Source organism: Toxorhynchites rutilus, chromosome 2 (genome assembly GCF_029784135.1).
Source record: "Toxorhynchites rutilus septentrionalis strain SRP chromosome 2, ASM2978413v1, whole genome shotgun sequence".
Classification (NCBI taxonomy): domain Eukaryota; kingdom Metazoa; phylum Arthropoda; class Insecta; order Diptera; family Culicidae; genus Toxorhynchites; species Toxorhynchites rutilus.
In genome coordinates this window covers 244,830,894-244,853,824 of record NC_073745.1, presented here as the reverse complement: position 1 = coordinate 244,853,824, position 22,931 = coordinate 244,830,894, and the positions used below count along the sequence as shown (strand labels likewise).

The 22,931-nt window shown below is 33.8% G+C and overlaps 3 protein-coding genes across 3 annotated transcripts; 2 read left to right on the top strand and 1 right to left on the bottom strand.

The window, feature by feature from the left end:
- Nucleotides 1-368: 368 nt before the first annotated feature.
- LOC129766767 (cuticle protein 19-like) lies at nucleotides 369-745 on the bottom strand. Its single transcript, XM_055767364.1, has 2 exons — nucleotides 737-745; nucleotides 369-677 (listed from the first exon to the last, which is right to left on the bottom strand). Exons 1-2 carry the CDS (start codon nucleotides 743-745, stop codon nucleotides 369-371), a joined length of 318 nt encoding a protein of 105 aa, XP_055623339.1.
- A 607-nt stretch (nucleotides 746-1,352) lies between these two features.
- LOC129766766 (cuticle protein 19-like) lies at nucleotides 1,353-1,634 on the top strand. The gene has a single exon (XM_055767363.1). The coding sequence runs from the start codon at nucleotides 1,353-1,355 to the stop codon at nucleotides 1,632-1,634; it is 282 nt and encodes a 93-aa protein (XP_055623338.1).
- A 13,207-nt stretch (nucleotides 1,635-14,841) lies between these two features.
- Nucleotides 14,842-15,942, top strand: LOC129766762 (uncharacterized). Its single transcript, XM_055767359.1, has 4 exons — nucleotides 14,842-14,850; nucleotides 14,949-15,306; nucleotides 15,379-15,627; nucleotides 15,689-15,942. Exons 1-4 carry the CDS (start codon nucleotides 14,842-14,844, stop codon nucleotides 15,940-15,942), a joined length of 870 nt encoding a protein of 289 aa, XP_055623334.1.
- The last annotated feature ends 6,989 nt before the right edge of the window (nucleotides 15,943-22,931 follow it).

Here is a 22,931-nt window from a genome sequence, read left to right as displayed (position 1 = left end):
GTATCAAATGAAATGATTTGACTAATAGAATACAGTACAGGTCGGACTCGATTATATTAAGATTCGATTATATGTGATTCGATTATATGTCGAATATATCCCCTTATTTTTTTAAGGGGATGAATCAAAAATCAAATTCCTCTTTTATTTTCAAAAAACGAAAAATACATGGAAAAAAAACAAATAAAAAAATGTTTCGACTCGATTAACCGGAGTGTAAAAAAAAATCAATACTCCGGATAATCTAGTTCGACCTGTATAACTAAAATTAACAACATCATAAAACTAAATAAATTCAAATAACTTTCCAAAATGAGTATTTTTGTTTATTCTGAACCATGGACAACATTTCTAGCATAAAATTAGCTTCAGTAATACTGATGAATATTGGCATAACTTTCTCCATGGTGAGGATGATGAGCATGTCCTTTGCGCTCAACGAGAGGTTGGAATCCGCCCTTATGATCGGAAGTATAATCAACAATACGATGTGTACCATCGGCCTCATCCAGAGTGTATTGTCCCTTCACATGGTCTCCATCACGATGCTCCCATTGACCCTTATGGTCATGGGTATGGGAATCCTTGACTCCATATTCGAACTTATACTTAGGATAACTGTGATAATCTTCGTAAGCCGAAGACAGAACTAAGAAACAAGCAACAAGCGCGATAATCTGTTGGAATATAACAACGAATTAACAAAATGTTTTCAGTTTGCTTTGCTTTAACTTACCTTGATCATTGTTGTAAAGTGTTGAACCACAAACAGTAGTAAACCAATGCTGTTCCGAGACTGATGAACTTGATAGTAATTCAAAATATTTATACTAAACGACACTTACAATCGCCGCCTTCAGCTTGTCAATTAGTAATTATAACAGTTTTACTTTTTGTTAGGTGCCGAATAAAATAGTTAGAAGTGCATTTCTGAATATATGCATTGCTGCATGTCGTGTTAAGTTATTTTCGCGGTTCGTTTATCAGTCTCTGTGGTATGAACGAAGAACGCATATCACTTCTGATCGATCAATTTTAATCCATTAATGAGCTCATGCGTGTGCCCATAGAATTATTTCTTGACAAACAATTATGGTAAATTTTTCTCCGAGCTCATGCTGCAATAACAATCGAAAGTACCCTTCACAGATAGCGTGTTAGCTTGGTTTAAAATTGATTAGTATAAATATTCTACTTGTGCACTTGCTCGATATCAGTTGAGTTGCAGTGTTCTATCTGAATATTTCCAATCAAATCCAGAATGTTTAAGGTTTGTCACAAAACAAAATCGACAGCAGCATATAATTTGACCACTCCATTTACAGATAATAGTTTTCGCTGTCTGCCTTGTTATGGCTGTAGCCGCTTACGAGGATTATCATAGTTATCCTAAGTACAAGTTCGAATATGGGGTCAAGGATTCCCATACCCACGATCATAAGAGCCAATGGGAGCATCGTGATGGAGATCATGTGAAGGGACAGTACACACTGGATGAGGCCGATGGAACACATCGTATTGTTGATTATACTTCAGATTACAAGGACGGATTCCAATCGCACGTTGAGCGCAAAGGACATGCCCATCATCCTCATCACGGAGAAAGTTATGCCAACATTCATCAGCACTACTAATATTGATTGAACTATATGAACCTAGTGAATATCAATGCATTCTGTGTATCCGTGGAAAGATTTGAGAATAGAATAAATAAAATAAATAAAGATAATGATTTGAAAATAGAACAAAAAACATATAAGAAATGAGAATGGGAGTATGTGATGGTGATACTTCGATAAAGAAAGTAAACTCATATGACTTCTAATAGGGTAGAATGAATGCTCTGTGCATTTCATTACATCAACCTCGATGTCTCACAGTAGAATATGGCTTTTTTCAAGTTTTGAACAAATAAAACAAATGGTATTTTTAATTTTCATTTTTGTGTTCATTCATCTTTTAAGAACACCAACATAATTAGACGGGAAAAATGTGGGGAGTGGAGAGGTTCAAAAAGCCGGTACCATGGTGTATACGATATTTGTCCATCTAGTTATCCGGAGAAAAAAACAATAGAAAAAAAAATCAGCAAAAACGCCACTATGGTATGCTGCCCATGTTTGTATAGGAGACGTAAACGACAAAATGAACAAAATCGACTTTTTCGCCGTTATGCATTCTACGCAATGTAATACGTTTGCTCAACATGCAAACAAACATTTTTTGTTCGAAAACATTTGAGCAATTTTGAAAATACCTTTCCGAAAAATCACTGTTTGTTCGCATAACAGACGTAGTTCCATACAGTTTTCATATATCGTTCGAAAATCAACAATTGTAAGTATTATGTGCTATAAGCTAAATCTACATTTGAATCACATTCTCTGTAGAGTCCAAACATAACTGTCACGATAGCGTCTTATCACTTAGTGTTTCCTAATAGATGAATATAAGAAACTATTGAAACGCTGCTCATACAATTACTATTTTCGGTACACTGCACTGTGATGAACAAAGAGAAGTAATTGTGTTTTTGAATGTTATAATTACATAAATTTCTTCATTTGAATCTTCAAGTAGATAATGAAACAATCAGATCAGTGGTAAAATTAAAATAATATTGGTTCTTAGCATAATAAGTCACTCCACTATCTTTATGCGATTGATCATGATGGCGGTAAATCATGTTGCTAACATTACCAACATTGCAGATTGCCTTTACAAATTCAATTAATTGAAACCTGCTATTCTTATCATATCGCAGAGTAATCAGGAAAAAAGTACTATCATAGACACGCAACAAACCAAGAGCACCTTTTCCAGACATTTCACTAAATTTCTTCCAAACCTTTTTGATTTTTTCCGATAACAACTGAAACTGCCAACGGAGCGGTTTTGACTATTATCGGAAATGTGAATACTAACGCTACAGACAGAGCAACCTGGTGATTACGTCTAGCTATGCGAACAAATGTTCATTGAAAAGATTGATTGTCCGTATAAATAGACGTAAGCGTTTTCCAAATGGAAAAAAAAAAGGTTTTCATCCGTAAAATCTCCTAGGCCCTCGTTTTGTCGATAATATTCATCAACTGGCCAGATTATTTCATTGGAAATTTGCATGGTTACGCTTGTAGGCAAAAAAACAACAAAATCGCGTTTTCCCAACACTAATGGTGTTGGTGATTACGTCCTCTATGCAAACATGGGCAGTACGAGCATCGAACAAACCAAAACATGTTTTTAGCAAAACTGGTGGCAGTTGTAAAGTATGAAAAAAAAAATTAGCACGATTTTATGACGTTTTATTATTTTTTGTCAAATAGTAAAATTCTGAAAATTTTTGATGCTACTACTATGTAACCCAGCTACTTAAAAGTTCCTTTTTGTCTTCAAACGGGCCGGGTCGTCATTCTTCGATTCGTTTGACGTTTAGCTCGCATCATTGTAATTTGTTGTAAATTGATTCATTTTGTATTTTATGATTGAATTGTTTGTTCATTAATTCTTCTAGTGTTTTAGTGGTTATAGTTTGACGTAGTTTATTGAAAATCTCTTAAAACTTAATAGGAGATCATATTTCCTTTACGCATATGATCAAGTTTTGAGGAATTGTTGTTTTAAACTAATTTTTACTTCAAAATCCGCTATGTTGAATCGTTCCTGATACCTTCATTAGAAGCTATGGAAATTTTTAACTACAAGCCTCAAATTATCCTAAAACAAAATAACCTTTCCCTTTTTATAACAATTTTCGAGCTAGGGCGACGGTTTTTTGTCTCCATAAATAACATAATTAACATCATTGCTTTCATCAATTTCTTAAACATCTCTACGATTTCATGTTTGCTAAGTATTTGTTTGAAAATAATACGACTTGAATATATTCTAGGTGGCAAGCTCTGGAATACACGTGACCGCAGTGCTAGTCGGAAGATTTTTTTTTAAATTAACAAAAAATCCGAAAAAAATAACATTCACTGCCATACTTGGAATTAAGCCACAACGAGGAGAACGGTGTGACAGTAGTGAACATAATACCATAAAGTAACTGTCAGAGTCAGTTTTATAGGAAAAAGTGAACATTATACGTAGTTCATGTGAGTGGGGTCTATATAGTACAATGGTCGTCCTAAATTATTATTTCAGCATATCTGTATCTATATATACAACCATTCCATGCCAAACCGATATAGTTGTTCTCCGATTTTCGTGAAAAATTGTAGTTTTGTTCTTTATAGTAAAATATTAGACCCGTATTTTTTCATTTTTTCATTAGGGTGCCCATTTTCATTTTAAGGTGGTCCGAAAAATCCATTTTACGCCTTTTTCTTTAATATGGTTTTTTTTTCGAAAATTCATAACTTTTGAACTACTGAACCGATTCAGATGATCTATATATCAAATTAATATAGTCAATTACTTAGTCTTTTCTGGAAAATATTACGTTGGCTAATAATTTGGGTTTTGTTTGTTATTATCGATTGTATTTGTTTTCTGTTGTTTTCATGGCTTTGAACTAGAAGGCGCTATATTGTTTATATTTTTTCTTGAAAGTTGAGGTTTTTTTTCACAACATATCCAAAAATCAGAGATGTAATTTTTTTTTGGTATTTAACTTATGATTTGTCAAAGTCAAGAAAATTTTGGGGCTTAACGTGTTGACGAATCTGAATAACCGATATTCTGAACCAATCGAAAATGGCTCTGACTGAAGAAAGAAGCAATACCTCAATTTTAAATGAGCCGATTTATTTAAAACATAATATAAACACAACTTTACACAACTCTCTATAGCCTAAAATAACCTAAATCTATTTATCTAATTTAACTATTTAGAAAAAAATATATATTTATATTTTTAAGGCGGCCACCATTTTGTATGAACTTTTTTTTTGTCCAAGATTCATACCGCCGCGGAATCCTTACTAAGTAAGAATAAGTTTTAGATTTTCAGCAGAGTTGGAATCTGGTACGCCATGGTATTGTTTCTTGGAACCTTTTCTTTAACAGCTTGATCATTATTCAATTTTTAATTTTAATTTTCGTTTGATTATCAGCCATCCCATGCCAAACTGAGATAGTGATTCTCAGATTTTCGTCAGAAGGGGTAATTTGTACTTTATCGCAAAACATTGGACCCGCATTTTTTAATTGTTTTATTAGGGTGGTCCGAAAAATCAAATTTTACCATCAACGAGTTTTTTTCAAAAATTCATAACTTTTGAACCACTGATTGACATAAAAAGATTGAAGCCAATGAGCTAGTCTTTTATTAAAAAAAATATTGAACCTGCAAAAAAAATGGATCGTAATTATTGATTGTACAGGTCGAACTCGATTATCCGGAGTATTGATTTTTTTCTCACTCCGGATAATCGAGTCAAAACACTTTTTTTTCTTTATTTGTTTTTTGCATGTGTTTTTCGTTTATTGAAAATAAAAGAGGAACTTGATTTTTGATTAATTCCCTTAAAGTCAGAAAACACCTTTCTCACATGAAAAAAATAATTTATCCAGATTCTCTCAGGAGATGATAGCCGATCATATTTGAAGAAAAAAAATCCTCTTACGCATATGTTCGAATTTCAACAATGACAGAGTTACAGAACTTTTATTTCGTTTCGGAGTCTGTTGTTTCAAACTGGCTCTACATTAAAAAGTACGCTACGGAAGACGACTCTGATGCTTTCATTTGAAAGATGAGAAAATTTAGTACTGGAAATAGTAGTGGAACAACTAATTTAGTAAATTTTAATAACATTTTGAAGTGAAACACTTAAAAGTTAATAATTTTCAATGTGTTATTATTAATTTTATCCTAAAAATTTATATTAAACTAGATTGTTCCTATCAATTAAAATGAAGTTCGTTAACCGCTCCACAAGTTGTTCTTTGACACACAACTTCTATCATTCTTAATTTGACTGCAATATCGATATAAACAATTCCTGGTGAAAATTCAAGCAAAAATCACGATTGTTTCCCCACTGTACATGTAGTAGGCACTTGAACTTCACCTTAATGTTGAAAGGGTACATTTCTTCTGAAATAAGTCATATTTGAAATATAAAAAAAATATTTCTGTCCAAACTGAATATAATCGAGTCCAAAATTGTATATAATCGAATCACATATTATCGAGTCTGTATATAATCGAGTCCGACCTGTACTGTATTCTATTAGTCAACTCATTTCATTTGATACCAATATTGAGGGGATTGCAAAAAATACATAGTCGACCATTTTGTGGCGGCGACCTTTTCGATTTAATGTTGTTCATAGAGTAGTGTATTCTCCAAATCAAGCCATTCAGCCATTTTTCTGCGGCCAAATTTTTCAAGATCATGGAATACGCAGTTTTATAATGACAGTAGAATTAAATGTATGTTCCAAATTTCAGATCAATCATTCAACAGGAACGGGGTCAATTTTCTATTAATGTGGGACCACCCAACAAACATTCAAACATACATTGTAACAGGTCAAGCTGAATGAAACCATTCAAAAAGTAATTAGTTGTTTGGGGACTGCGGCCATCTTGAAATTTGATTTTTCTTTATCTACTATGTTCTACAAGTCGAGAACTTTCTTTTGATACATTTTTGGGCATTTTTCATAAATAACTGTGTTCTACTAGTCAAGCTTTTTCATTTGATACCCATATTGATGGGGTTCTGAGAAAATAAGTAATCCACCATTTTGTAGTGGCCGCCATCTTAGGTTTGCATTTTTCATAAATAACTGTGTTCTACTAGTCAAGCCCTTTCTTTTGATACCCATATTAGCCATTCAATATAGAATTATTATACAAATTATTCAAAATTTCCGAAAATCAAAAATAAAATACTCCGGATAATCGAGTCTAAAATTCGGGATAATCGAATCCCGGATAATCGAGTCTGACCTGTAGTTGTTTTATTATTGTTTTCATGGCTTTGGACAAAAGGGTGCTATATGTTTTAAAATATATTTTCTTTAAAGCTGAGGATTTTTACATAACATAGTTCGATATCACAGAGGATTTTTTTCGTTTTTGAGATATGATATTTCAAGGTTAACCAATGGTCCGAAAAAACAAATTTTCCCACTTTTATCCAAAAATTACTTTTTGCAAAAATTGATAACATTTGAACTGAACCGATTTAGATGGTCGACATATTGAATTGAGCCTAATAAGCTAGCTCATTGGCTTCAATTTGATAAGTCGATCATTTAAATCGGTTCAGAGGTTCAAAAGTTATGAATTTGTAAAAAAAGTCTTTCTTGGAAAAATGTGGAAAAAAATGATTTTTCGGTCCACCCTAAAATGAGAATGCACCTAAAGAAAAAAATTCAAAAAAAAGGTTCAAATGTTTTGCGATAAAGAACAAAATTAACACTTTCCACGAAAATCTAACCACGAACCAAAGAACCACTATATCGGTTTGGCATGGAATGACTGTATTTATATACTTTTAAAAGGTTGATAAACAAATAATGACACAATGGATTATATGAAGTGTGAAATTCTTTGTTTTGTTTATACAGAGCTTGATCAAATATTCCAAATTTTATGTCTCTATACAAAATTCTGCGAGATTCGAAGAAATATTCACCTATCGGAAAACGAGACATATAAAAATTTGGAGGGAATAAATAAAACTTATGTTTCTAATAATTTTTAATAAAATACAATTTATTATTACAGAATGCAAAATTTGAATACACCAATGTTATTGCCACAACTTGGAAAAAATAGGTTTAGTGGCATTATTTCCAAAGCGTCGGATGTGACTTTTGCTTTTGGTCCGAGAGTAGAATTGTTTATCCTTATTCCTGTCTCTGTTGTGATTGATCTTATTATGGGTATAACCATGTCGCTTCTGGTTGCCCTTTATCGTTGAGTTCCATGAAGGGGTCCTTCCATGCATGTGCGCTCTTTTATAGTGATTTAATTGTTGTTTGCTAACTCGAGGTTTTATGCTTCCAATTGGATGAGGTAGATTACGTTGGCTGTGTTGCTGTTGAGTGTGGTGAATTTCGGTGGAATAAGTGACTGGGATCAAATAAACTGCCACCGCCAGTATGACGAAAGCTGGCAAAATCTGTTAAATATGTTTGGTTAAATTGTTGGAGACAACATATTAGTACTTTATAAATACTTACACTCATCATTTTCCCTAAAATTAGGAGTAATGCGTGTGCGACCGATATCAAGATGTTTTAACACTGTCGCTTCCTTCAAACATCTGATATCATGCTGAGATGGAAACATAAATTTATACTGTAATATTCGTAAATAATAGAATGCGATTGCTGCATCCCTGATATTATCAGTACATGAAAATCAATTAATAAACGTGTGTATCAAATGAGAAAGTTATTGTCTCACCTATTTCAACAAAGATTTTCTCTCTTGACAGTTAATTACCTAATTGCGGAAATCGAACAGACTGGACGGCTCGCTTGTAAATATATGCGTTTTCAAGGTTCTTGCAAACAGCCTTTCCATATGTCGTACCTCTTTTCACGCCCAACAGCGGAAGTTATTTCGAATGCAAACCGTTCAACATTATTTCTCTCTCACAACAGAAGAATCGTTATTAGAAATTATCTAAAAATATGCTGTTTGGAAAATAGAGGGAAAAAGCATTCGTAAAAACGAAAAAAAAAAAGAAAATGACAATTGTGTTAATTCCGTGACTTAGAATGTATGTAGAAATAATTTTCATCGGAAGATACGTACACAGTGAATTAGTGATTGATTATTGCGAAATTACTTTCTAATATCTTATAAATTTTTGAATGGCTTCATTGTAGAAAAATATACTTATTAACACCACAAAATTTTCTTATTAACACCAGATAAATATAACAAAATAGTTCATTAATATCATTCTCTCAAACCTAAAAATGAAGTTTGTCTACTATTATGCCAGATTTTTTTTTCTAAATTAAATTAATATTAACTCATAACATTAATTCATTATCAGTATTCAAAAGGGATAAATTATGATAAATAAAAAATAGCCGTTCCCCAGTTGGTGTTGAAAACCGATCACACTTTGCTTTTGAAATTAGAACTAATCAATGCCCTAGATTATTGAAGGAAGGGTTGTGATACCTGTTAACTGCTACTTGCCTAATTATTGCTTAGATTTATATTTCTCTACAACGAAACGATTTTTTATGGCGTACTGTTTCCAAAGCGTACTGTATTACTGTATTAGTCAAATCAATTCATTTGATACCAATATTGAGGGGGTTTCAAAATATACAAAGTCAAACATTTTGTGTCGGTTACCTTTTTGGATCTATGTTGTTCATAAAATAGTGTGCTCACTAAGTCAAGTCCATTCATTAAATAAATTGTTTTGAGATTTTTTTATATTATGGTATACGCATAATTATAATGACAATATAAAAAAGTTGTGTACTGAATATAAGAGCAAATAATCAAAAGAAAGAGGTTTTTTCATTTGATACCCATATGTGGGAGTAGCATGAGAAAAAAATCCATTTTTTGACAATGTTTTCGATTTTCAACATCATGAAATGCGCAGTTTTATGATGCTGGCAGACATAAAGGTGTGCTGCAAATTTCAGATCAATCGGTCAACAGGAAGGGAGTCAAATTTCTATTAACACTTTCGTCACCACGTTCCAAAAAAGCGCATCTCAAAATAAAAATATAAAATACAGGATGGCCTTCATTATATACAGTCTCCGATTTCCTTTCGCCGTATCCTGTAGATAGTCAAGTCGAAAAAAAAAATATTTGTATTTATGCAGGCAAATCTGTTTTTGTACACACAAACCAAAAGCACAAACAATAATATTGCACGTTAACAGTCACACAAATGATGAATTGCATAAAATGCCATCGCACAAAAACAGGTTTGCCTCTACATATACTTCTTGTTTTTTTAATATGAAAGAAGAATTTGATTTTTAATTCATCCCTTTAAAGTCAGAAAATGCCTTTCTCACGTGAAAAAAAATATCCAGAGTCTTTCTGGAGATGATAGAGGATCATATATGATGAAAAAAATCCTTCTACGCATATGGTCGAATTCCAACAATGACAGAGTTGTTGAACTTCTTTAATGATCCGGGATCTGTCAGACTTTAATAGGCTCTACTTCAAAAAGTACTCTATGAAGGACGATTCTGTTGCTTCCACTTGAAAGATAAGAAAATTTAGTACAGGATATAGTTGTGAAACATCTGAATTGGTGGATTTATATAACATTCTGGAAGTGATTTACTGATTAGTTTCTGGTTTTGAAGGTGTTATTCTTAATTTTGTCCCAAAACTTCATAATAAATTTGATTGTTTCTATCCACCAAATTGAAGCTCTCTAACCGCTCTACAATTTGTTCTTCGACACCCAACTGCTATCTTTCTTAATTTCATTGTAATATCGTTATAAAGATTCCTGGTGAGAATTCAATCAAAATCATAAAAAAATGCTCCACTATATTTATAATAGCCAATTAAATTTCACCTCAACGTTGAAATAATACATTTTTTCTTGAAATGACAAGTTGTTTGCCAAATCAGAAAATAGGTCAGGTTTTTTTTTTTCTTCAAATTGTGTATAATCGAGTCCGATGTGCTCCCTTGGCCGAGTGGTTAGCGTCATAACTAACATGCCGGGTGTTCGGGTTCGATTCCCGTTCTGGTCGGGGGAATTTTTCGTCAAAGAAATTTCCTCCGACTTGCACTGTGATCACGCGTATTCTAGAGCTTGCCACTCAGAATGCATTCAAGGCGTGTTATTTGGCATAGAAATCTCAACTAAGTACTAATAAAAATGACGCAAGTAATACTACGTTGAGACGGCGAAGTTCCTCTAGGAACGTTAGTGCCATTGAAGAAGAAGAAGATAATCGAGTCCGAAATTGCATAGAATCGAAACATATATAAATATCATATGTGGAATAATAATAAAATTATTATTTACTAGATGTAATTTATATGACTGAACAACGTTTGCCGGGTCAGCTAGAGCTAAAAAATATGATATGCAATATATTTTTTCTTGCTGATCTCATATTTTATTCAACCAAGTATCAGTTTAAGCTTTTCCTAAACGAAGCTTGATGTCTAGTGAACCTGTTTTGATTCGTGAACAGGTTCACTAGACATGTTGCTCTTATGAGTGAAAAATAACGGTACTTAGTATCAAACAAAGTAGTCATCCACACAATACAATACATAGTGCGTTGAATGCATAGGAACGTGGGACAACAATCATAACAGCAGATTTCAGCCATTGTAACATTTTGGTGTGATGAAAAAGATTGTTCATAAGTATACTAAGAACTACTGATTGCATAAATGTCTCATGTTATTGGAATAATAGCATAAGTGTCTCAAATTACAAAATATTTTTAAAATAAAAACATCACATTAAAATACATTATTAAGTTAATACCTATATACGACCATTCCATGCCAAACCGATATAGTGGTTCTCAGACTTTCGTGAAAATTGGTAGTTTTGTTCTATATCGCAAAACATTAGATCATTTTCATCATCAAATCAACTTTTTTTCTCTTTTTTCCAAAAATGACTTTTTTTTTTAAATTAATAACTTTCGAACTACTAGACCGATTCTGATGATCGACATATCAAATTAAAGCCAATCGCTAGGCCTTTAAAAAATACTATACCTGCAGAAAATTTGAATTCTGCTCTCGTTATTATTGATTGTATTCGTTTTTTATTGTTTTCATAGTCTCGGGACCGAAGTCGCTATATTTTTTTATATTTTTCCTGGAAAGCTGAGGATTTTTCACATAACATATGGCGAAACCAGAGAGGTGTTTTTTCTTCATTTCTGAGTTATGGTTTTTCAAAATTAACGGATGGTTCGGAAAATAATTTTTTTCCTATTTTTTCCAACACAAACATTCATAACTTTTGATCTACTGAACCGATTCAGATGATCGACACATAAAATTAAAGCCAATTAGATAGTCTTTTTTTTTAAATATTAGACTTCCGAAAAAAGAAAAGGATTTTGATTTAGTAATTATTTATTGCAATAGCTTTTTATAGTTTACATGGTTTCGGGACCAAGGAAGCTATATTTTTCTTGAAAGCTGAGGGTTTTTAACATAACATATCCAAAAATCACAGATGTGTTATTTTTCGTTTTTAAGTCATGATTTTTCAAAGTTAACATGTTTTCAGTCTTCGTTCAATATTTCTATGCGACTAAATTTTGGCAAATGTTTATTTTTTTCAAAAAAAGCTAGCTAATTGGCTTTAATTTGATACATCGATCATCTGAATCGGTTCAGTAGTTCAAAAGTAATAAGTTTTTGAACAAAGTCATTTTTGAAAAAAGTGAGAAATGATTTTTTGGACCATCGGTTAACTTTGAAAAATCATAATTCAAAAACAAAAAAAAACGCCTCTCTGGTTTCGAGATACGTTATGTAAAAAATCCTCAGCTTTTCAGAAAAAATATAAAAAAATATAGCGCCCTTGGTCCCGAGACTATGAAAACAATCAAAAACGAATACAATCAATAATAACGAGAACAGAATTCGAATTTTCTTCAGGTGTAGTATTTTTTCAAAAAAGACCAGATGATTGGCTATAATTTGATATGTCGATTATCTGAATCGGTTGTTCTTTATCGTAAAACATTAGACCCTTATTTTTTTATTTTTTTCGTTAGGGTGCCCATTTCCATTTTAGGGTGGTCCAAAAAATCAACTTTTTCCTCTTTTTTCCAAAAATGACTTTTTTCAAAAAATCATAACCTTTGTACCATTGAACCGATTTAGATGATCGACATATCAAATTGAAGCCAATGAGCTCGTAATTATTGAATGTAACCTTTTTGTTTTGTTTTCATGGCTTTGGGCTGGTTTTCAGGGGTCTATATTTTTTATATTATTCTGGAAAGCTGAGGATATTTTACATAACATATCTCGATATCAGAGATACTATTTTTTCTTTTTTAAGATATGATTTTTCAAAGTTGATGGGTGGTCCGAAAAATTATTTTTGCCTTTTCATCCAATAATGACTTTGCAAAAAATCATAATATTTGAACTACTGAAGCGATTTAGATGATCGAGATTTTAAATTGAACCCAATAAGCTAACCTTCTTTTAAATAATACACTTGCGGGAAGACCGGAATCTAGTCGCATAGGTCTAGTCTAGTCACAAATGAATATTTAACGAAGACTTAAAACATGTTAAATTTGCAAAAAAAACAAAATTAATACATCTATGATTTCCGGATATATTATGTAAAAAAACATTAGCTTTCCACGAAAAATATAAAAAATATATAGCGACTTTTATCTTTAATCGAGAAAACTATGAAAAACTAACTCAATCAATAAATACAAAAACGAAAATCCATATTTTTCGCAGAAGTAATATTTTTTCAAAGAAAATTAACTCATAAGCTTCAATTTGATATATCGATCATCTGAACCGGTGCAGTAGTTAAAAAGTTATGAATTTTTGTAGTGGAAAAAATGGGAAAACATTGTTTTTTTGAACTATCGGCTAACTTTACAAAATCATATCTCAAAACGAAAAAAAGCATCTCTGGTATCGAGATATGTTATTTAAAAAATCCTCAGCTTTCAAGAAAAAATATAAAAATATATAACCCCCTATAGTCCAAAGACATCATTATTTACATAATAACAAAAATGGAATCCATTTTTTTGCAAGTTCAATATATTTTAACAAAAGGCTTACTCATTGCCTTCAAATGTGATATGTTGATTATCTGAATCGGTTCAGTGGTTCAAAAGTTGAGAATTTTTAAAAAAAAGTAATTTTTGGAAAAAAACAAAAAAAAAATTTTTCGGGCCACCCTAGAATGGAAATGGTCACCCTAACGAAAAAATATAAAATACGGGTCTTGTGTCCGATAAAGAACAAAATCACCAATTTCGACGAAAATCTGAGAACCATTATATCGGTTCAACATGGAATGGCTGTATATAGCTCACAAAAAATAATATAAATAAAAAAATGTTTATTTTTCAAAATCTTGCATGTATCACTGCTTTTTCAAGGAAAAATAAATGCGACCAGTTCTACACCCATGCCCAAATTCAATACGACCTCAAAGGGTTAAAACTACAATAATCATTTATATTCTATTTTTTATTATTAAATGAGTTTCTTCGAAATACAAAATGGTAGTTAATCGATTGTAGAATGATGTGACTCTCAATGAAAACTATAACCCTATGGACTCTATAATCTCTTGTATGTTATTCTTAACAAAAAGTTAACACAGCCTACACAAAAGCTGCACAGAACTGTTTGGGAACCAGTTATTCCTCATTTTGACATTGTTACTTTAACCATTTCGATTGTAACCATGAAATTCCGATATTCCATTACGAGAACACCGTTCGGGACTGGCGCTAAAAAATGCATCATTCTCGCTGTATGAAGCAATTATAATCACGTTGTCATTCCACCCATTTTTCCGCAAGTCTTTCTCTTGAACTGTTTTGTGTGTCCGAGAAAAAGTAAAATTAAACCGTGGCACTGAGGAAGAAATAACTGAGTAAACGACATAGAACGGAAAATCAAAATGACAAATTTTCCGTCGGGTCCATGCCTGACATTGTGGTGCTCAATGACAGTTCTAATTCGAGGGAACCATGATAGCTGCGAACAACTTTGAAAGCAACGGGTTTTGGTTATTGTATAAAAACTGAAATCATCATCCATAACGGCATCAGATATCGATTTGAAATTCTACGGTTAACACATTAGCGAGCATTATTCAGCTTGACTTATACGTGAAGGTTGTATCCAACATCGGTGGCCCTGTCGCAGTTCAGTTTGTACGAAAAATGATTCAAGTGAGTATCTTGCATATGAACTGATAGTAAAATTGAGATGAACAAAACTATCAATTTGACCCAATGTTACTGATTATTCAACTATCTTTTTTTCGTAGTTTGTATCAGCGTTTGCTATCCTCGCTGCGACAGCTGCTGCCACATCCATGCACTATTCAAATGTTGTTCAACATTCGTATCCCAAACGGGCACGACAGATTGCACCGGACGAGTACTATCCGATCTACGTGCTCGAGAACTATGACGAACATTTCTTGGATAGGTTGCCAAAATATCTTCAGTTGAATAACAATCATGAATCAGTGTACTTCGTCGATCGTAATGAGCGAAATGGCGATCATAATTCATATCATGGCGATGATGGATATTTCGGAAGACAAAGAATCGTGTACACACATGATGACTTTAACACCAACCAATATCACCCGCTGCCCAATCACTTGCCCGATCAGCTGGGTGAACAAGTCTATTTTGGAAAGTTCGCTGAACCTCATACCGATAATCTGGCTTTTTCCCATGGACATACAGGAAACTCCGCGCATCATGGGCACGAAAACCATGGACTATACGAAGAAACCCATCATGGTGGACATAGCAATGTATACAACGATAAATACGATCATGGATTATACGATGACGCCCATCACAGGGGGTATGCCAATGCTTATAAAGACTACTCTAATCATCCCAAGTATAACTTTGAATACGGTGTGAACGATTTCCACACCGGTGATCACAAGCAGCAGTGGGAAACGCGTAACGGTGATGTGGTAAAGGGTAAGGGTCCAACACAGATTTCCTTCTCTGCAAATAGAATATAGTATATTCCTTCATACAGGTGGATACACGATGAAGGAGGCCGACGGTACCATCCGGATCGTGGAGTACACTGCGGATGATGAACACGGTTTCAATGCGGTTGTCAAGAACATCGGACACGCGCACCATACGGGCGGACACAAGCTGGAGGCACGAACGAACGAACAAAGTGGTGGCTATGGAGATTTGAAGAACTATGCTGGAGCCTATGCCAGTGGTGATTACTACAAGAATGGTGCGACAAGTTATTCGAAAATTTGGAAGAAAAATTAAGCGCTTCTTAGCGTGTCAATAGGCTGTGGACGAAGCGTGCCAAATGCAGATTGGAAGTAATTCCTAGTTAATAATAAGAAATGATTTAGTTAATTTGTAGTCAATTAAAGAGTACAACAATAAATATGTACAAGCTTAAAGTATAGGATCCATCCAACCTATAATAACATAAATTTCTTCTTCAAGCTTTTCAACAAATGGCGCCACTAAAAAATGAACATGATTCTTTTCGAGAGGTTCATCTGTCTCTAGCTTATGAGTGATGTTTCATACCATTTCGTTTATTTGTTCACAAACTACAGTCGTTTAAGTGTCACTACCTGAGCATTCGTCTAGAAAATGGAAAAAGAGAAATATCGTATTTCGATCAAACATAATTTTTGATGGGAAAAAGTCCTGAACAATCACTGCAATGGTTGACGAGATGTTATTCCACTTCTGCTCCTTCGAGAACAACAGTTTTTCGGTGGTTTAGTGAATTTATAATGGACCGTACAAGCACTGCAGATGCAACGCGCGCCGCGTTTGCTGACCATCGACCAAAAACAGTGACGCGATGATGATTCAACAGCCGGTTTGGCGTTGTTGAAGCGTAATTGAGTTGATTTCTTTCGACGTTTTGTGACAATGGATGAAACATGGATCCATTACCACACTTCTGAGTCCAATAGGCAGGCTGCAGAGTGGCACTGAGGTATATTTCGAAGTTTCGTTTCGTTTCGTTTCTACAGAAAGGGAATCGATATGTTGGAAACTCGCTATTCCAAGTATATTGCTACTATGTTGAGGATATATATATATATATATATATATATATATATATATATATATATATATACAGCTTTGCCCAAAATCCGATTGTTTTAATTCAAAATCCGGGGACTTTTAAGCTCATGTAATATTTTCAGGCATGGCTGAAGCTTCGCCAATCCTCCGCACCTCGATTATTTATTGTTATTTATGTATTACCAAGAACATAAAAAAGTTGGCAAATACAGAACTATAGGATGGTTGGAATAATGTTGGGATCAATTTTTTAGCCAAACACCCGCACCCAATGATACAGGGGCAGGTGCGTTTTCTTTATGCGAACCGTTTTCGATGAGTTCAGGACACACACAGAAAATGCGTAAACGAAGACACTCTAGGCTATGAATACACATGAATATTTTTGAACAAATCGCGATATTTCGAATGAATCACGAAAAAACAGATTTATCGACGCGCCCTAGTCACAACCACATTCGCACACGCACTCGCAGGATTTCCTTTTCCAACGAGGAACGAGGAAAACCGCGTAATTTCAAGAAAATTATCAAAAAAAAATCGCGTGAAAAAAATCGCGTAAAAAAGAAATCAGGATGATTTGGGAAAATGAAAAATATATTATTTTCTCGGTAGATGACTGTAGTGATCGATATCTCGTATAGTATCGATCACACGATGTCAAATTTATGCTCGTTGTAAAGGTGATATTTCATACTAAAAAAAATCTCTTGCTGTTTATGTTTGTTCCATTCAGTTGTGAGTTAAAGGGTGTTAGCAATGGAAGTCAACAAGGAGAAAATTTGGTACAGTTAACAGTTTTTCTTTGATAAAGGTGAAAATGCAAGCCAGGCCGTTGAAATTGTGAATGGTGTTTATGGTGCCGATTCTGTAACAGTTGATTACGTGCAATTTTGATTTTGTCGATTCCATTCATTTTTTTTTATGTTCTAGATCAAGGGTTCTGAAAGTGGTCGATATCGACCCCTTGGGGTCGATATTGGTTTCCCAGGGGTCGACGAAAACAACAACTGATTTTGGGGGTTGACGAGATCTAAAAATCGACCTCTATTAATTAACACAAATTCTTATTTAGAACTTTTAAGATGCTGTATAAGTTGTCTTACGTGAACTAACTTGACTAATATAAGATAGAAGTATTATATTTGTAATTCGTATTAATAATTATTAATTACAAGGGGTTGTCCATATACCACGTGGACCGAAAAAGCACAACATATGTCAATTCAAAATAATAAAAGAAATTCAAGAAAATAATTCTTAAATCTTATAAGCAGTAGGTACTAAAATTCATGTGTCCACCTTGTTAATCATTGTACACCCGACAACAAAACTAGAGGAACAGAGTAGAAAGTCAAAATTTTCGGTTGATTTTTGGAATGATGTAACTTTATAAAAAATCATTGTATGAATATGGGATACACATATTTTTAAACTTTCAACTGTCAAATTTTGATACACTTAAGTACACATTCTCATCTCGATGTGTGTAGGTGTAGTGGAAAAAAATATCGGAAAGGAATAGAAAAATCGATTTCTTTCTATGTTTCCTTAGCTTTTGTGAACTAACAGAATAATGTTCTAACCAAGTCAAGTCAGTTAAGATTTTTAGAATGATCTAGTAACCTCTTTCACAGCAGAGAAATTTTGATGGAATAAATAACTAACCTTTCGTCTTTGTTGATGAATATTTTTTAATTTTTTTTGTTGATGAATATTTCAACACCGCAAAACGAAACGCGAAAAAAAAGGAATTTTTCTTCTCCGATTTTTTTAAATAGTCAAAAACTGGTTTTTCATTGTTTCAGAAAATTTAGATAGTATGTGTATACGCGGGTGTACGTATGTATATGTGTGAGTGTCTTCACTGCTTGCAATTCCCATACCAATAAACGCATGAAAACCAAAGTTACGAATCATCTAATCCAAGGATACGCATGGCGCTTGTACCTCTGATAAAGTTTGCGTTGAAGTACTCCTCTAATTAACTAGAAACTTTGACGGATCAGCTAAGAAAAATGGATAAATTTTCGCTGGAGTTTTTGGTATCCACCATATTTAAAATTTGTCTACTAACATTAATACTTATTGCAACATTTGTAAAATTGCGCTACACTACAAACAATCCTGTCTTTGGTACTTTCTAGAATACGATTTTGACAACCAGAGATACCAACGAAATTTTTGAAATAGCTGGACAAATTAAAAAAAACTGGAAAAAGCTGGAGGATCGATTTTTCTTTTTTTTCAATATTGTTTATATTAGCAAAAAAAAACCATATAAAGTGACAGTGTCTGTAAGTAGCATTGTTAATTTTGTTTATCCTGTTTTTTGATCATACATTGAAATATTATGCTTTTGTTTTAAATTTTGACTTTTCTTTATGCATGTTTCCATAATTTTTGAAAGCTAAAATTCCTCGCATAGGTTGTGTTCTCGTTATACTTTTCAGTTTGTATTCTGGAAACAACTGTTCAACGGTTGCTAAGAAATGCGGCAGAATCAGAATTGTTAAAATAATTTTTCTCAATTAGAGTCAAGAGAAATAATTGTCACAACTTTTCGTAATACAATTTTACACCAGAAGCCCCTTGTTACAGTGAGATCAGTAAAATCCAGGTTTCGGACCTCCCTCAATTCATTATCGACACCCTGAATATCATTTCGATCGCAAATATTTCTAAGACTTTGTATGAGGGCCAAATGCGCCTTCTAGAACGAATGAATGACAGGATGTCTCGTAATATCAGCGCAGATAGTAAGATCAAAGCATATTTAATACTACCACCGAAAACAGTTCAACTGAGCATTGATTATGGTCTCCGGTCTCTACAGAACGCAAAACTTGTTTGGGTAGTATCTGGCGGCTACAAGGAACCTGGTGAAACAATTTACCTACAGTATCAACGGGATTGAGGTTCCGTCTACCGATTATCTTTCTGTACAATTTCTAAATTCATGGGAAGTATAATTTTACAAAAAAAAACATTCCAATGAGAAAAAAAGGAATCTCTACAAACACTTCTCCACAGATTGAGCTAAATCAAAACCCGACTTCAATTCGTTTATTTTCACAAAACTAGCTGATCAACATTTTTTATTGGTGTCTTTACCCTGGCGGAATGAATGATGCTCTACTGCTAATGAAATCGATCGCTCTCAATTTATGTGCATTCCTTTAGGAATACATATTTCAGTAAAGTTCAACGATGTGAAAAAAATATGGATCTTCGACTGGACAGCACTCTAATCTTTTCAATCATAAACACGGAATACATACTCAAAATGGGCGGAAAGTTTAAAAATTATTAGAAATGTAGAACAAATGTCTTTCATTTTTTAATATAGTTGTGATTTTTTGGAATTGTTCTATTTAATGGACATTATCTATACCCCATTCTCCCTCATCGTGGACAAGCGTGGACATTTTATATCCCCTACCCTCCCCCTAAAGTTGTCCACGTGATATGTCTTCTTCTTGAATGGCGTTAACGTTCCCTTGTGGAACTTTTGCCGTCTCAACGTATGCATTAACTAGCGTCATTTATCAATACATGTTTGAGATTTCTTAAGCCAAATAACACGCCTTGAATGTATTCAGAGGGGCAAGCTCTTCAATACGCGTGACCACAGTTCAAGTCGAAGGAAATTTGTTTGACGAAAAATCCCTCGGCCAGAACGGGAATCGAACCCGAACACCCGGCATGATAATGTGAGACGCTAACCACTCGGCCACGGGTGCACATGCGATATGTGGACAGCCCCTAATCATTATTTAATGCATTTTATATCTATTTTTATATGAGAAAATGATGTCAATTTTACCAAAGTATTTAAATTGGTAAATATTTTGTATGAATAAAAAAAAGCTAAAATTTTAAAAGAAATTTGGCTTAGGGGTCGATTGTATCAGATTTCCGTCTGCGAAGTCTTAGCCAAACGGAATGAAATCGACACATTTCTTAGACGGATGGTGACTGGGGATGAGAAATGGATCACGTACGACAATATTGTGCGAAAGCGATCATTGTCAAAACGCGGTGGAGCAGCACAAACGACCAGCCAGGATGGTTTTACTGTGTATTTGAACTTGAAAGGAATATTTTATTATGAGTTGCTTCCGTATGGCTGAACACTAAATTCGAATCTCTACTGTCAACAACTGGACCATACGTAAATAGCGATTGGCCAAACAGAAAAGGTGTTATGTTCCATCAGGACAACGCAAGGCCACACACATCTATAGCGACTCACCAGAAACTTCAGGAGCTTAGTTGGGAGGTCTTAATGCATTCACCGTATAGTTCGGCATTAAGAGAGGCATTTTGAGGCTACCCTCAAAATGACAACAAATTATAAAACAAAACGGTGCATATTTGACCAAAACCGGAAAATCCGAAGCATCTTAAATAAAGTTTTGAATTTCACGCAAAAATAATGGATTTCTTTTTCCTCTAATATAAACCTAATATAAAAAAGACCAACACTGGTTTCAGTTGCGACTCTGGCATCCTTCCTTTTATATCAATTTCCTCCCACTGGTGAGATCATTTACGAGTTTCTGAATTATTCTCAAATATGCACTTCTCATCCAGCCTTTGCCTTCGCCCTGAATACAGGATAACAAATCCCCACAGATCGATTTCTACTTTTTTTCGAAATCACAACAAAAAAAAAAATGGGTGGGTTATATATGTATATATGATATAACCGCAAGGTTGACGTGGGACTGCCGTTGGCTTAGTAATCAATTGTACTTCAATTAGCAATAATCCCACCTCGGATATTCCTCATTGGGTACGATATGCTGCGCAAAGCTATATTTTGTATGTATTGATTAAATTATTGAAAAAACTAGTGAATGGATGAAACTATTTACGAATTCAATTGCAAACAAATCCCAATTTAAGCTTTATGGTAGTGGTTATCGCAGCAAATAGTTACCAACATTTTGCCTAATCATCAATCGGTATGCGTAAAAGTTCGGTGAGATGGCAACATGAAGAGATGACTTCCAATGCAGTCTTGAATAATCGAGCCCCATTTTTGTAGACCGTGATTGCAAAACGAATTCCGGAGTGTAAAAATGCTTAGGGGTATAAAAATATTACCGACTTGAATGTATCTGCAATTCCGATTTTCCCAACTCCTTTGTTTGGGAATCTGTATTGGGAAAACATATTCCGGTTTGCAAAAATGCAAGCGAGTACAAAAGTACCCGTGGTTTGCATCTAATTTGTTATGCCGATTTACACAGGCTCCATGGTTTAGAAGTCTGTGTTAGAGAAACATTCCGATTTACAGAAACGCAAGCAAGCACAAAAGTACCCGCAGCTTGCATTTATTTTCCAATACCGATTTCCTCAGGCTCCATGGTTTTAAAATCTGTGTTGGGGAGTACAAAAGTACCCTGTACTCGTTTGCGTTTCTTTTATAATTTTTACTTTCTGACTGTTTATTCTACCCAATGTGAATTTTAATTGGACTAACAACATCTAATACTATATGTAAAACATATGGGAAATCACTTTTCGAATATTTCTTCACTTTTCCAACTTTTCTCACTGTATGAACTTTCCTTGGGTGGAAATGAACACAACAAAACAGACAGCTTCAACCGAACGACAAGTTCTCGAGCTTTCTATTTGTGAAAATTGAAAGAAATCGTTCCATATATCAAGTCATTTTTAACACAAATGCCACCATATACAATTTTACACTTACACTTGTGCTAAATTTTTAACAATACACGATCGGTCATCGATATGAAATTTCACGAAGCAACCAACATTAATGTTTCAAATTTAAATTTAATTTGCTGTGATTAATCGTATCACAGCAAACCTTCCTTGCAATATTAAAAATACCCGCAACTTGCATATACCGTAATGCCAATTTCCGGCAGGCAGCTTGATTTTGATGTCTCTGTTAGTGAACACATTTCGGTGGGAACAAAAGCTTCCCCTACTTTTCTTTATTTGCAATGCCAGTTTCTCCCAGGCAGCTTGGTTTTAATGTCTCTGTTAGGAAGCAGCATGTGTCGTCAATTTCAACCAATCAGATGTGGGAACTTCCGTTAGAATAGGGGTTGAGATTTTTCAATTGTTCGATAGTTAGTTTCATGACATATATTATTCATTCAATATAAAAAATTGTTATGGAGTGCCGAAAACGATTGACGCAAAAACTTTATCAATCCATC

Excerpts from the sequence above, each read along its gene's own strand:
- LOC129766766 (XM_055767363.1), top strand. The coding sequence starts at position 1,353 with ATGGCTGTAGCCGCTTACGAGGATTATCATAGTTATCCTAAGTACAAG.
- LOC129766762 (XM_055767359.1), top strand. Across the intron at positions 15,307-15,378 it reads TCACTTGCCCGATCAGCTGG|GAAACTCCGCGCATCATGGG; the intron begins GTGAACAAGTCT and ends ATGGACATACAG. Across the intron at positions 15,628-15,688 it reads TAACGGTGATGTGGTAAAGG|GTGGATACACGATGAAGGAG; the intron begins GTAAGGGTCCAA and ends TCCTTCATACAG.